The 15,040-nt window shown below is 34.7% G+C and overlaps 1 protein-coding gene across 2 annotated transcripts in view; it reads right to left on the bottom strand.

The window, feature by feature from the left end:
• The window catches only part of Glra3 (glycine receptor alpha 3), a 150,797-nt gene that overhangs the window by 57,426 nt on the left and 78,331 nt on the right, over nt 1-15,040 (bottom strand). For both annotated transcript variants that reach the window (XM_028860621.2, XM_028860622.2), the window contains exon 4: nt 9,020-9,243. In XM_028860621.2, the coding sequence (XP_028716454.1) occupies nt 9,020-9,243 (224 nt within the window). The remainder of the gene's footprint in view (nt 1-9,019; nt 9,244-15,040) is intronic.

The raw sequence follows: 15,040 nt of genomic DNA, 5'->3' as shown, positions 1-15,040 counted from the left end.
GCTGCAGGAAGCATAAGAAATTTCCCTAGTGATTTTACATAATTGAGTGGTTTGTATGTGATAATGAACAATTTCATAGGGAATAAATAACTGAGAATAGATCCAAGTATAGGAACACCAGGACAGAGATCAAAAACTGTTACTATGAATTAAATCTGGGAGGAATTTTTTGTCAACTGATCATTAAAAACCTATCACAAAAGCAATAGCATAATTGATGATCCCTGTGGGAAGTTTACGTGAACAAACTATGAATCTTAAAAAAAAAATGCTTGTTTCTAGACATGCTATATTCCCAAACAATGTATTTTTCAGCATTATAAATAGACTGCAATGAATGAACAACATTTTAGGAAGCATGAGTTGACATAAGTCCCTTTTTTTGTTTACATCCATTAACATCTTGTCAGTGACCAAAAATAAATATATATTATGCAGGTATACTTTAACGGCTTGCACAATTAAATTTCACAGAAATAGAAATTTTATCTGGCTCAAATTAAAGTGGAAATTGTGGTCACAGAGGTGCATGCAACACCTCTGGAGAAAAAATGTTCTTGTGGTCTGATTTTAAAAGAATGAGGCGTGTGTGGTATCAGTAGCAAAACTGCCAGTGTGCTGTTGGAGTAGCCAGTATTTAATGTTGAACTGGCTCTGACGTGCTTCAATGCCTTCTGATGAGGATCATCCTTTGGTTGGCTCTGTTTGCCTTCTCTTTTAGAAAGATAAAAGTGAAAGCTTTAGTGCCTATTGTATGCCTGACATCATGCTAAATGGTTCCCATTCATTATTTGGGGCTTGATTTAGTTGCTATTATTGTTTTCATATATAGAAGGAAAATAATGGTTTCTTTCTTTCTTTTTTTTTTGAAGGAAAGAGCCTTGTCTCAAATCATAGCTAGTAACCAGGATAGCCCAGATCAGGGCTGGAAGATGTAGTCAGTCTTCCCAGGGCCTTAAGTCTTCCCCACATCTCCTGCTGTGCATACCAAAACTGAGACCCATGCCAGAATTTTCTTGTACCATGTCTAAGGATTAAAGACTCTGCTAACATTCTGACATGGGAACACACTGTTCACTTGGAAAAAGAGAAGGCTTGTTTGCAAGTTTGCTTTTAAAAATAGTGTGTTCTCCAACTCTGTCTTCCAGAGTTGTCACATAACTGGCTGTACACATATATTCATCCAAACCCATTGCATTGGTCCAGGGAGACTTGTGAAGATGGGAGAAGTATTCTTGCTGCCTGCTTTCCCCTAATCATAAATTCTATTATTTCTGACTCAGGAATTTTGTGTTTTCAGGAACCATAAAACAGATAGAGGTTAACTTTATAAGCAGGATAAAATACAATTTGAAACTTAATCTTGAGGCAAATGTCTGACTCCAAACCCCTCATCCAAAAGGCAATTTATTTAACTGTTTTTAGCATAATCCATAGATATGATTTAAAATTTTAAATAGTTCTATAAATCATAAAAACCAGTCACACCAAAGCCGGAGCGTTGGCTCAGTGATTAAGAGCACTTGGTGCTCTTTCAAGGACCTGTGTTTGGTTTCCAGAATCTACATGGAAACTTGTAGCCATCCATAACTCCAGGGGATCTGATGCACCCTTTTGACTTCTGTAGGTCCCTGACACACAGTGTGATGCTTATATGTATATACAGGCAAAATATTTATACACTTAAAATAAACCAATCTAAGAATATATTTCAAGTTCACATCTTTATTTCACCCACTTATACCTCAGTTCTAATTCCTCAGTGTTACTTTCTTCAGCTATTTTTTGATTATTTATGTTAATATAGCTATGCTATTATAAAATGATTGCATGTGCTATTTAGCACTTGAAATTGTCTGTGTAATAGCTTGTAAGGAAAATATTAGATTTTTTTTAAAACAGTCTCATAACATATTCTATGCATACTTAACTTCCCACCAAGCCCAAAATATACTTGTAGTTAAACAAATATCACACAATTACATGTTAGGAGTCTGTGATTAATGTTTGTGTAATGGTTGGTAATCACATAATTACTGCTATTGCATAGTGTTTTTTTTTCCGTGATATTAATAAGTGTCTCATGTTAACCATCTTAACACTTTTGTATTCTTATGGCTGCTTCAGATTCTACTCATTCTCACTGCCACTTAATCCTTCTTAGTGGTTGAATACAGCAGGGCGTCTGTATGGGCTGTTTCAATAGAAATTTCTCCTTTTTGTCTGCTCCGCCTTTCAACTTATGCTTGGGCTTCTTTACTGATGCTCAGATTTTTACATTCTTCTGCCATTTGAGTGTGTGTGTGTGTGTGTGTGTGTGTGTGTGTGTGTGTGTGTGTGTGCTTTTATTCTACTTTCTTGGAAGTTTCCTCTATCTTACCTAATTTTTCCCACTGATTGCTGTTATACTGTATTAATGTCTTTATTTTCTTTTTCATTTCTAGAAGTATCATTTTATACATGCAATTGTGTTTGTCCAGAGATTGTAAAAATACTCTTTTTTGGCCTTTCTTCAGTCATGTCTTTGTTAATGTTTCTTTTATTTTTGTTTTCTCTTTCTCTTTGCTTGTTTCACTGGTCTCTGCCATTAAAAAAATGACAAGATATTCTCAAATGGCTGTTTCTGAGACTGAGACACTAAAAGTTATTTGGAATACAACTGGAGTGAGATTGTTTATTGCATACTGTTCATAGCTATAGGATGATATGCCAATACAACTGCCAGCATCTATGGCTCTTTTCTCTAGGGCAGCTAAGTTCCACCTGAAATACATTTACCTGTGTACTGCGCAACAGATGTTTCATTATGACTTTCAGAATGTTAGTGTTCATCAAGGCATGTAACTATTTCCTTTACAACCTCATTACATTCTCGTGTTCTTGATTTGATGTTTTTTGAGAATTGCAGATGATGTCTATATCTTTGCTTCTGGAACCCTTGGAAACACCCCTTGATGTTTTCTATCCTGCTTCTGCCCAAGTCTAAAAGCAAGAAAAGAAGTCCTTGATTGAAGAGCACAGGTGATGAAATCACAGGAGGTTCACTGATGCTCCTGAAAGTTTAAATCCACTCTCCTTTTCTTTTTTTCTTCTTTTTTTTCATTTTAGTTCTTTGCTATCTTGCAGTTTTTTTTTTTTTTTTGAGGTCCTTCTTGCCTAAAATTCCGAAAACTTTCAAGATCTTAATGGTTTTCTGTCTTCTGTTATTTTTCCACTTTGTCTTGTCTTCTACCATCTCTGTCCAAGTTAGTTCTCACATTCATTTCTGAGCTTCCTAGACGATGTTCTCCCCATGTGTCTGTTGCTGATTTATTGTCTGACGGTTTCAGCTTCCTGTGCACCAGAGCCATCTTTCTCTGTCACTCAGTTCAACTGATTATCTTAGTGAGGTTTAAAGAGGAAATGCAGGCGATTGCCCAAGTTCACTTACTTGCACTTGCCTGGACCTTCTGCCTTCTTCAAACAGGCAAGGAAGCCAGATCTCACATGAAACAGCACAGATGCTCCGTTTGCAAACTGAACAAGATTTGTTTCCCAGTTCAGTTGTTTTTCTAACAAAGAAACTGAAGATTTGGAGCATTTGAAGATTTCAAAGTCCTGTGATATATCCAAAATCAACTCACAAAAATTATTTTTTGTTTGATCATTTGATCCAGGATACAGGAATGACTATGAACCAAAAGACCATCTGTTTCGTCTGCATTCATACTGAAAGATAAAAGACGCATTCTGAATCTTTCCATAGCCCTTTCTCCAAATATTAGAAGAAATACAAGCTATCTATAATGGATGACACCATTTACAAAACAGAAAAAAAGGATCATTATTCCTCTATTTTCAAACAGAATACTTCAGCATTTACGAGGGACACAGTAATAAGGTCTTGCTCATTATATAGAAATTCTCTTTTAAATAAAAGTTGATATTTTTAGCATAATGTATTTTAACTGGAGGAGTTGTTTTGGTCTTAAAAGTATACAATAGATCTGTTTTATTGGATGAATCCCAAATGGACAGATTTCATTGTTATACGATTTCAAGATATCATATTGTTATTCGGAAGTTCCTCCCCACAAAGAGGACTCTTTCATTTTAATAATGTGGGAATGTGTGAGAGCTTAGCTCTCACTTATTAATTAACATTTTTAACTTTCAGCGTATTTTTGGGGGTGGGTTCCCTGCACATTGTGACACACATGTGGAGGTCAGATGACAGCTTTCAGGAGCTGGTCCTTTTCTCTCAGCATATGGGTCCTAGGAATCAGACTCATGTCATCAGTTGCTGTGGAATGTGCTTCAACCCACTGAGACATCTTGGTAGCCCCATTTGCTGACGCCAATAAATAAATGCCCATAATCTTATTGGATACATTACACACACACACACACACACACACACACACACACACACACACACACACAATTTCAATTCTGTCAAATGAAATAATCAGCACACTCTAATTTTGCAAAAAAAAAAAAAAATGATTGTTCCATGATCCCTGGTGTTATATATTATAAAGAAACTTTACTTAACATTTTTATTATCATTAATTAACTCATTAATTAATTTGTGCATGTGCATGGGTGCATGTGTAAATGGGCATCCCATAGCACATGAATGAAGGGAAACTCACAGGAATCAGTTATCTCTTTCCACCTTGGGAATTGAATTCAGGCTGCTAGGCTTGGCAGCAGGCATCCTTCCCTGCTGAGCCATCTCAAGAGCTCTGGTGACACGTTGTTTTTTTAATAGCCTGTGCCACAAGAAAGCTATCTGGAGAGGTTAACACTTTTAGCAGAAAACAGAATGCTACCATTGACAAAGGTGTGCATGTATGTGTCTTGACATTGCACTCGGGAATTTTCACATTCTGAACTAGCACTCTGCCACGGAAGGACACCAGCAGAAGCACAAATACAACCTTTGAATTAGCAGGGAAGAATTACACTTGTGCCATGTGTTCCTTATCATGGATTTCTTGATAATCACCATGAGTCTGCAACACAGAGGGGTCAGGATGTTGATAACGAACTAATGGAATCTGTCACATACTGTATGTATTTATTTTCTAAGTAATACATAACTCATTTTTAAAAATCCAAACAACATAAATTTACTTAGGGTAAAATTGATAGTTTTTTATTGCGGCATAAATTCTACCTCTCATTTCTGTAATTGATCATTTTTAATAAATTTATGTGTTTCCCTCCAAAGTTCTTTCATAGATCCATGCACATAGGCATGTGCTGCTTAAATGGTGATAGATTTTAAGAAAGGTATCACAGAATGATTTTGTCATTGTGTATACATCACAGGACATACTTGAGTAAGCCAATTAATAGATGGTACAGCTTATTGCACATCTAGTGTGCATGACCCATGCACTGCATATTTACACAACTGCCAGTGCTATAGACCCTTGACCCCATCCTTATCACAAACAAGTGAGTCACAAACAAATTAGTAGTGCATTGTGTGGCAATCGTGCAATGGTTACAATGCCACTCGATAAAAGACAATTTCGGACTCCTTACTTTAATTTGCTTTTAATTATTTATTTAATTGGTGTGTTTGTACGTGTTTGTGCCTGTTTGTGACTGAATGTGTACTTGTGTGTATAGTTGTGTGGAGGCCAAAGGACACTCTTAGTTGGTTGCTCTTTTTGAAACCTCAGCTTCCATTCTCTCTTACTCTTACCTTTGTTCTCCTTCTTCTTTTGGCCTAAAAATCACTATGTAGACTTTGCCAACTAACTAGCAAGGCCCCAGATCTGAATGTTTCCATCCTCCTAGCACTATATATATATATATATATATATATATATATATATATATATATATATAATCTGTTCCTTACACAAGCAGAATTATCTCAAAACAAAATAAGCATAAAGCATTTCTCTTAAACATAAATGTATGTTGTAGGCTGATGTTATTCAATATATTCATGTGTACCTTATATAAAATATTTAATATCATGAACCTATCATTGGGTTCAGTCATATTATTTCTTAAAATTCATTTTATAATTTTATAGGTATGAATGTTGGCCTACATGTAGATTTGGGAATTACATATGTGTCTGGTGCTAGACGAGGTTGTTGGATCCATAGGAACTATAGTTATAGGTTATTGTGAGCCACCATGTTAGTGCTCAGAATTGAACCTGGGACATCTAGAAGAGCAGTCAGACATCCTAACTGCTTATTAATGAACATGTAAGATACTTTGTGTTATCACAAGAAGTACCTTTGTATGCAGATTTTATATACACACATTACATATGTAATTTAGGTCCCTAGAAATAAAATTACTGAATTGTGGAACACATAAATCTTGTCACATTTTAATAAACCACATTGCCAATTAATAATAGCACCAATATATGCCTACTGAGTCCGTAGTTGCCAACACTAAATAGTATCAGCATCATTAATTCTATTTGTTAGAAAAATGACAACCTGATTAATGTTTAAGAATCACCATTGACTTGTTAAAGCGTATTTTCTATATATGTCTCATTTTTTAGTTTCATTTTCTTTCTGCATCAGTTATAACTTGAGCTCAACTGTTGAAAGTAATTTAGTAAGCTCCAGATAAGAAGAAAAAAAGACCTACTGTATTTACCCAGTTTCTGCTGCTTTTTTTTTCTTGTTGAAATTTTATCGTCCCTTCCTTCACTATTTCTTTCAGTTAGAAAACTTCCTTAGCTACACTCTCGGAATAGATTTATTTCTGATAAATTCACCCAGTTTGTTTCATCCATGAGGGCTTTCATTTCATCTTCATTTTTGAAAGATATTGGGTGTCTAATGTTAAAGTTCTACTTCTTTGCTGATACTTTGTATCTTTTATCTAGGCCAAGCCTATTTGCAACTGCTCAATGAGGAATTTTTACCATGACAAAGGCCCATCCAATATTTAATGTCCCTGCTATATATTTGGCATTCATTTCCCCTCTTCTGTGATTTTTCTGTTCCTTTATGTGATGAATGAATTTTGACTAAACTATAGACATATTTATATTATTTTGTTGGACATTGGATCTTATTTTAACTTTCTTTTTTAACCAGATGTCTCTGAAACTATAAGGTTGCTATACTTCCATGTATAAGTAGAAGTCAAGGTCTTCTAACCAATCTCATATTGATCTGTGAGGGAATAGGTTCACACCTACACCATGGATGGACTGGCTTTATTACTGCAAGATGATTTGAAAGTCTTGAGTATCCATGAAATTCATGGGACACTACCAACACACAGAGGAAGGACTTGTTTCTGATGGAAGAGAGATTTTTTATATGAGAATCTTTCCTGATGCTTTAGCCTAGGAGGGTGATCACAGGCTGTCACATTGAAAGGTGAGCTGACTGATTTTCTGACTGTGACTCATGCGATGATATATCTCATTGTGGCCTCTCTGGATTGAAAGCCTAGGCTCGCATCCTGAGCATGCTGGCTTTGAAGCTGGACTGAGGTTGTGTGACCTTTTTGTCATTGTTCAGTATTTGGCTGGACTCTTGAAGTTGGTTCATGTTTTCCTCTTGTTACGATGCTGTTTTCCTAAGCAGACTAGAAGGAAAAACTAAGCTTTAGCTGGGATTTGTTTTGTCAGCACCTGTTGATGCTTCTGGGTCGACAGCTTCTTCACCTCCAAGTCTGCCATGCATAAGGCCAGAAGAAAATGTCAGGAATCATCAACGCTGCCTGGTCCTCAGGTTTCTGAGCCCACAGTGAGCTTGTCTACTTCATCCACTTCTGAGTATTTCTTACATCTTCTTAAACGTATTGTGTGTCCAGTGCTTTTAGTTGTGTTTAGGTAGAGTAAGGAAATATTTTTTTCTGGACACAATTTCCCAGAAGTTAAACTCTTATTTTTCTGATTATTTATTCTGACAATTTCCAAAAAGATTTCAGAACTCTCTTGTCCAGAACTGAGGTCACCATGAAGCTATTCTTCTATGTAGGATTTGTCTTAATTAGGGACAAGCCCTAGCACTTTCTTTATATCATGAATTTCACTGATTTGCAGGTGTTCAGAAATCTGAACAAATTGACAGCTAATGGAAAACACTTTCAGGATGCAAAAGAAATCTATTAAAGGGAAATATAGGCACATAAAAGAGGAAAATATAAAAAGGCATCAGAGTACAATAGGATGAAGAGATGAGAAGCAATACAGAACAACATAACTTGGAAAATCCCTTGGCAGAAAAGTTTTTAAAATCATCATGCCACTAAGATTAAAAATTCACTTTTTGTGCTTATTCTACTACTTGGTAAAAGTAGAGACACTTTGATATTGGAAAGATAAGATGAAAATGAAATACCTCTATTCCTTGCAAAAAGAACAATGAATAAGAACAAAACTAAGACAGAAAGGGAATTAATTTTAGGTTTAAAGCCTAAATGTGAAGTCTAATTTCATTTATAGTTAAGAACATGATACTGTTGATACAAATATTTCAACACAGCATGTCAGTTTAATCATGGCATATTTCTCATGTGTGAAAGATGGCATGAGTTCTGTCCTTGACCTGTTGTTTATCACAGCTAAGAAAATAACTGTAGAATAATTTTTTCAACAATAATTCATATATTTTGGAAGAGTCTTAAAATGTGAAGCTGATTAAGTCTATCTCTGTGAATAGCTGTTTTCCCTGTCTACTGAACCTGTACCTATGTGATATTTAATGACCTACCAAAGTCAAATGAGTTCTAGAGTCTTGATATGTGACCCAGGTGCCTATCAATTGCCTTTGCGAATCCTGCCAACTTGTTTATTTTAATAATCATCACTGACTTGTTCAGATAGATTTTTGGAATTCATATTTTCCCTGGATTAGGTACTTATGATTGTTGTTATTGATTAGATACATTTGCAATATCATATATTAGCACAACTCAAGTGGAATAATAAGTTTCCCCCAAATTTGAAAACTATCTCAATAGAGATAAACAAAACAAACAAAAACCAAATCTAATTTTACCAAAACTGGCTTTTTAAGTCTCTGCTTACCTTATTGAGTAAAGGACATTTCCATTTTTGAAAATTCTTAGCAGTTTGTTATCTGTAGTGACTTCATGGAAGTTAGCCCCCTTCTCATTAGCAAAGAACAAGTCTGGTTTCCAAATGGAATCCAACATGGACGGGTCCAGGTCCAATGAATCATCAGGATATTCACTGTATGCAAGACGAGGATCATTCCATTTCTGACGAAGAAAAATATTCACTCTGTAATCCTGAGAGAGAGAGAGAGAGAGAGAGAGAGAGAGAGAGAGAGAGAGAGGAGAAGTAGGCTTTAATAACTACAGTGTACCAACGTCTGTCACTGTAGCTTCACCAATTGCAACATGGGGTACTATGCAGAATATGTAGATGGTGGAGAAAACGGTGTTTTACTGTTTTGACTGTATTCTCGGTGACTCTCAAGTCTTCTGATAAAAGGCCACAGAGGATGACCGCTCATCACACTTTGTTTTTCCCTTCAAATTTTACTTTCCTGGTTTGTCATATTAAAATGTTAGAAAGTGGGTAGACATTTGAAGCTGAACACTTTCTCCACTTATTTTTAGAAACATTTCTTCTAAATATCTAACAAGATTGAAAGTTATGTTCTTTTCTGAAAGCTGTCTGTCATACAAAAACAATAATGTATACTTTTAGAGTTATAAATCACGTTTTTATTTTTGTTCTTTTGAGGCAAGGTCTCACTACACAGCCTTCGTAAGTAGGCTTGGAACTTACTATGTAGACTATGTTGGCCCAGAACTCATAGAGATGCACCTGTCTTTGCCTCCTGGTATTAAATGTTTGTGTCACAGTACCTGGCATGAAACACTTATTTAATATTTAATTTTGTTTAATATTAAACTTTGTTTAATATGACAAGTCCAATAAAATAAGTCATTTAAGAATAATAAAAGATGATTTGTGAGTATTAAAAGAATGATAATGGCTAATCCCAGCAATGTTTTAAGTGACATTTCTAGTGACATTTTCCAATAATATTTGTTGGCCTCCCACTCTCTCTTCAGCCAAGGATGATCTTGAGATCTTTAATCCTTATGCCTCCACATCTCATGTGAAAAAACTACAGGTGTACCTGACCATGCCACATGATGTGGAGTTTTATTATTAGTTTTCTCCTTACAGTTTTGAAATGGGTGAATCTATTGACTTCATTATACATGATTTAAGCATCTGCCTGAGGAAAGTCTCAGTTATCTGGGAAATACTGGAGCTGTACAGAGAAACCAACAATTCAATCGTTTCTTTATTTATTTAATATCAAACATGGTAAGCAAGCCATAGAAAGAGACTTTATAACTCTTGGACTTTGTTATTTAGACAAGTCAAATTCAGGTTTTGCCTTGAATATTGAAGACACAATCTGATCAGTATTTGGGTACCAACACTACTTCCCTCCAACTTCAACTAAGCTTACATACCAGACTTTCCCCCCTCTGCCTGCTAGATGGTCCATGCATCTTCCTCTGTCTCTTCTTGTGGCTGTACTTGATCATCTCAAAAAAGAATATAAGCACCACTAAATGTTTGGCATTTAGCAATAGGAATATATAAATTCTTTAAAAATTTGGTGAAATTTATTTTGAATATATTAACCCCCTCTTCCAACTCCCCCAGATTTATCCTCCATCCCTACATACCAAACTTTGTGTCCTCTTTTTATTCTTAAACCCATGAATTCCAGTTCATGTTGCCCATATGTTCTTATGTGTGTGGCCTTCCACTGGAGAGTTTCCACTTACTGTGAGCTACTTATAGTCTTAAAGAAAACTCTCTCTCCAAGTATCTATGAACTGCCAGTTGCTTCTCAGCTAGGGATGGGACTTTGCATCCATAATCCCCCTCCATGCTGATATTTAGTCTGCCTTGGGATTATACAGATTTTTGTCATAGTGACAAAGTAATTTTTAATATGCATATATGTATAGGTTTGTATTATTTTAAGATGTTTCTGATATAAATATCAATGGATTTCTGATTTTAATTAGAAAGGATATATGATTTGAACAAAAGTTTAAAATTCATAGGCATATTAAAAATAATCTAGAATTCTTCCTTTCTTAAGGAGTCTCATCCAAGCCTGCTGGCTAAGTTAAAAAGTGACCAGAAAATTAATTTGTCAAAAAATGAAGAATAAATACAACTCTCCCAAATACTCAGCTACTATAGTTTTCTAGACTTTTCCAATTCTGAAGTACTGTGCTGAATAAGTTCTGTGTATCACAAAGCATGGAGCACTAATACTCAATGGTGGTGTAATTGCTTCTAGCCCTGTCTCTGTAATATCCCCCATGTCGTCTGCAACATCTGCTCCAGGAGCATCCACAGGGAGGGTAGTCGTCTGGGACCACTGATTCTGAAATAATGGCCTATTGCAAAAGCCTCATTCATTCCTCAGTTACTAAACCAATAGGGAATAAAGTCATTTTATACAAACTATTTGGAGTCTTTGAAAGGTTATTTCAAAACTCCTCCTGAGTTCCTCTTCATTATCCATACGTTTATTCTCTTTGAAAAAGTCACAATAGTTTTTAAATTACCAAAAGCTATTAAGGAATATAATTTTGTACCAATTCTGAAAATAAAATAAGAAATATTGGTTAGAACATAAAATGTGTTAAACTGACAGAAATATATCCTTTGTATCATTCTGCAGCCTCTTTGTGTATTTAAGATTGGAAACCACAGACTAAGAACATGCCTCAATCCTTACACCTTCTTTTCAAATTTGGATGTTTGTTTCAATAAATGGAGTTCATTTAATTTGGGCAATCTTAGTTTTGTAGAGAAACACTGGCACACAGGCAGTGTTTTTAGTAGCTGCTGGATATCAATGAAAAAATAATAATCACTGTTGCTCCTCGGTTTTGATGTGAAAGGCACTCTCTTAATGTGTGCATAGTAGGAACCCACAAGTTCCACTATTTCCGCTGTCCTCTTCTTCCACAGATGCCTATTTACATTCTTATTCAATTCCTTTTTATTTGCACACTTTCCTTCTTTATGTTGGCCAGGGTAAACAGGCAGACTACTTTCTCACAGCCAATTGTGTCAACAGACGGGTGGTTAGGAATTAAAACAGTTCAACTTCTTGTACTATGCTTCTATCCACCACTTCATTTTATGTTGCACCAAATAAGAAAACAGAGCAGGAGTCCTCCTGGTTTAAGAATTGTAGACATGGAAATCTGCTACTACTGCAACTTCCCTTTAAAAACCCAAATCTGTATCTGGAATTTTACTCACTCCAACTTAGAATGAATTGTTTTACTTAACTGTATTATTACTTGTTCAGAATCACAAATACATACTAAAATGAAGACAACCATCCATGCATGACATTCATTTGCAATATGTGTTTTACTTATGTGAGCATGATCTGCTTGTTATTTTTGGGCTTCTGTTAAACAAACATCTTTCCCAACTAGAATATATAACTCAAATCATAAAAGTCATTAAAATCTTTAGAGCACGTCTTGTTTTCTATCAGTGCTAGAAGAATGTCCTTCACCAGTCTAAGAATTCTGAAAATTCCTTCCAACGAATAGAGAGCAACTTTTTGAAGAGGCCAAAAGGCACTTGGTACTTTAAACATGAACAATGTTCTCATTGAACATCATTTTGAAGACCTTCAATATTAAATTATATATATATATAAAATTATAATCACTTCAATTATATATATTATATATTCAATTACATTTATTCAATTACCTATATTTATAGGACATGCTCTCACAATATACATAAACATTTATAAGTATGTATATATGTACATAGATTTGTATATATTCTATCATTAACCAGAATCATCATAAAAGATGAAAACAGTATTATGAACTGATAGAATGTACTTACTTCAAAAGTGAATCTACCTGCTTCATAGCATAATCTCGCATAGAAGATTTGGGATTCTATTTAAGCATGGAAACAACTACCAGCTTGATCTATCTTGTATCACCAACACCTTTAATGGTGGCAATGTATAACAGTCACAGTGTCACTATTCATTTTGAGTAATTAGGTTGAATTAATATCATGTTAATCATATTAAATCAAATGATTTAACTAATCACTTAAGATTAACGTTTCACCAATAACTAACCATGGAGGATTTCTTTTGAATCTATGTAAAATAAAAATTAGCAAAGATAATTATGCAAACCAAGCTTCTTCATGTCAAAATATTCTACTTTAAAGGTATTTGTCTAGGTCTACAGAGATAGATTCAGGCATTTGTAAGCATAAGCATGAGAATCTGAGCTCTGTCCCCCAAACCCACATTATTTTAGAGGTAGCTTGGTGTCACACACTTGTAATTCCAGAGCCTCAGGGGAGACAGGTAGATCATGAGGGCCTCACTGGCCAGCCAGACTACTCCACTCAGAAGGTTGATTAGAGAATTGGAATCTAAAATCAACATAGGCAGAACCTGAGAGACAATACCAAAATTAATCTTGGGTTTCATACATACATGTAGACACACACACACACACACACACACACACACATACACACACACAAACAGTCTAGATTTTGGTATACATGTGCATATTTTCAAAACATAATCTATTATTTTGGTATACTATTTACACTTTCTTTTGCAACTTCAATGTTCTTTTAAGTCAACAGCTTTGTTTTTTGGGGAAAACACAGTTTAGTAAACATGAACAAAGGAATAGATGTTATTGGCAAACAATTTTTGTTGTAAATAAAATTTTGGACACACAATTAAAATATTCTCATGATTATATTGAATATTTTTAAATAGTTTTGAACTCTATGAATTCTTCATTTTAAAAATATAAACTATTATTTATATTTCTAAATTCTAAGTCATATGTTGTCCAGGGGAACTTTATAATTAATGGGAGCTTGTTTGCTATACACCATTTACTATGCACTATCATGAGGTGAAGATTCATCAATAGATGTTCCATTTTCAAAAGTTTTAGAGGGTTGAACATTGTTCAAGACAAAATTAAGTTGTTTTGCATTTGTTTCCTTCTGAGCAATTTGGATAATTCTTTAGAAACTCTTTATTGATTTGGACATTGGCCAAGCTGTGAGGACGCTGCTCACTGTACCATACAGATGCCGAGGAATTCGCTCCTTTTAGAAACTGTTATTGAATGCTGCAGTCTTACTTACATAGTTCTGGAGAATAACAGATAAAGTACTTGCAGTTTCTGAGGCAAATTAACTGAAAGTTAATTTTTTTTCTTACAATTTACTGCTGCCTAAACAGTATATAAACAATTGACAAAAATTCAGAACTAAAAGGGAAATGTAATGAATCATTATATATTATATCTTCTACGTGGAGAACACCATTAGCATTAATAATTCTATATTTTCTTTATTTGAGAACATGTAGACTTTTTTTATATTTTTTTAATTTAAAATATCACTGTATTTGCCCTTTCCCGATTCTCCCTCAATCTTCTCCCATGTACCCCACCTTGCTAACTCTCAAATTCATGGATATTTTCTTTTCTTAATATATATATATATATATATATATATATGTCATATATATATATGACATATTTTAGAGTTGAATATTAGGTATCAGTTGAATGAATGTAAAGACATATTGCCAACCTTTGATATGTTTCCATTTTTCATACTTGTATCTGGTAATCTGTGTCATCTTTTAGTTGAATACAATGTGGGAATGTTAGTATAATTGAATGTAAATCCGAGAATGGGTTTAGCTGACACTGATGTTAAAACTCTGACAAACATTTAAGTACCATTATTCCATTTCCAAATCACGGTTTTGTCCTGGCCTATTTCCAAAGGTACGATTATATTCATTTCCCTCTAAAATTAGGTTGGTGTTTGCACTTGGCTCCTTTCATAAGAGGAAAGTTATTTTAACTGATTGAATTCCCGCAGACTGCAAGCATTAAGTTGCTTTACTAATGCCACATGACAGGCAAGCATTAAACCTGAGACCTTGTCATTTCCCTTCAGGCTAAAGACGGACTCAGCATGCTACACAAT

The sequence above is a fragment of the Peromyscus leucopus genome, chromosome 17, assembly GCF_004664715.2.
Source record: "Peromyscus leucopus breed LL Stock chromosome 17, UCI_PerLeu_2.1, whole genome shotgun sequence".
NCBI lineage: Eukaryota > Metazoa > Chordata > Mammalia > Rodentia > Cricetidae > Peromyscus > Peromyscus leucopus.
Note: the sequence above shows the minus strand (reverse complement) of the source record. Positions and strands in the feature narration are given on the sequence as shown.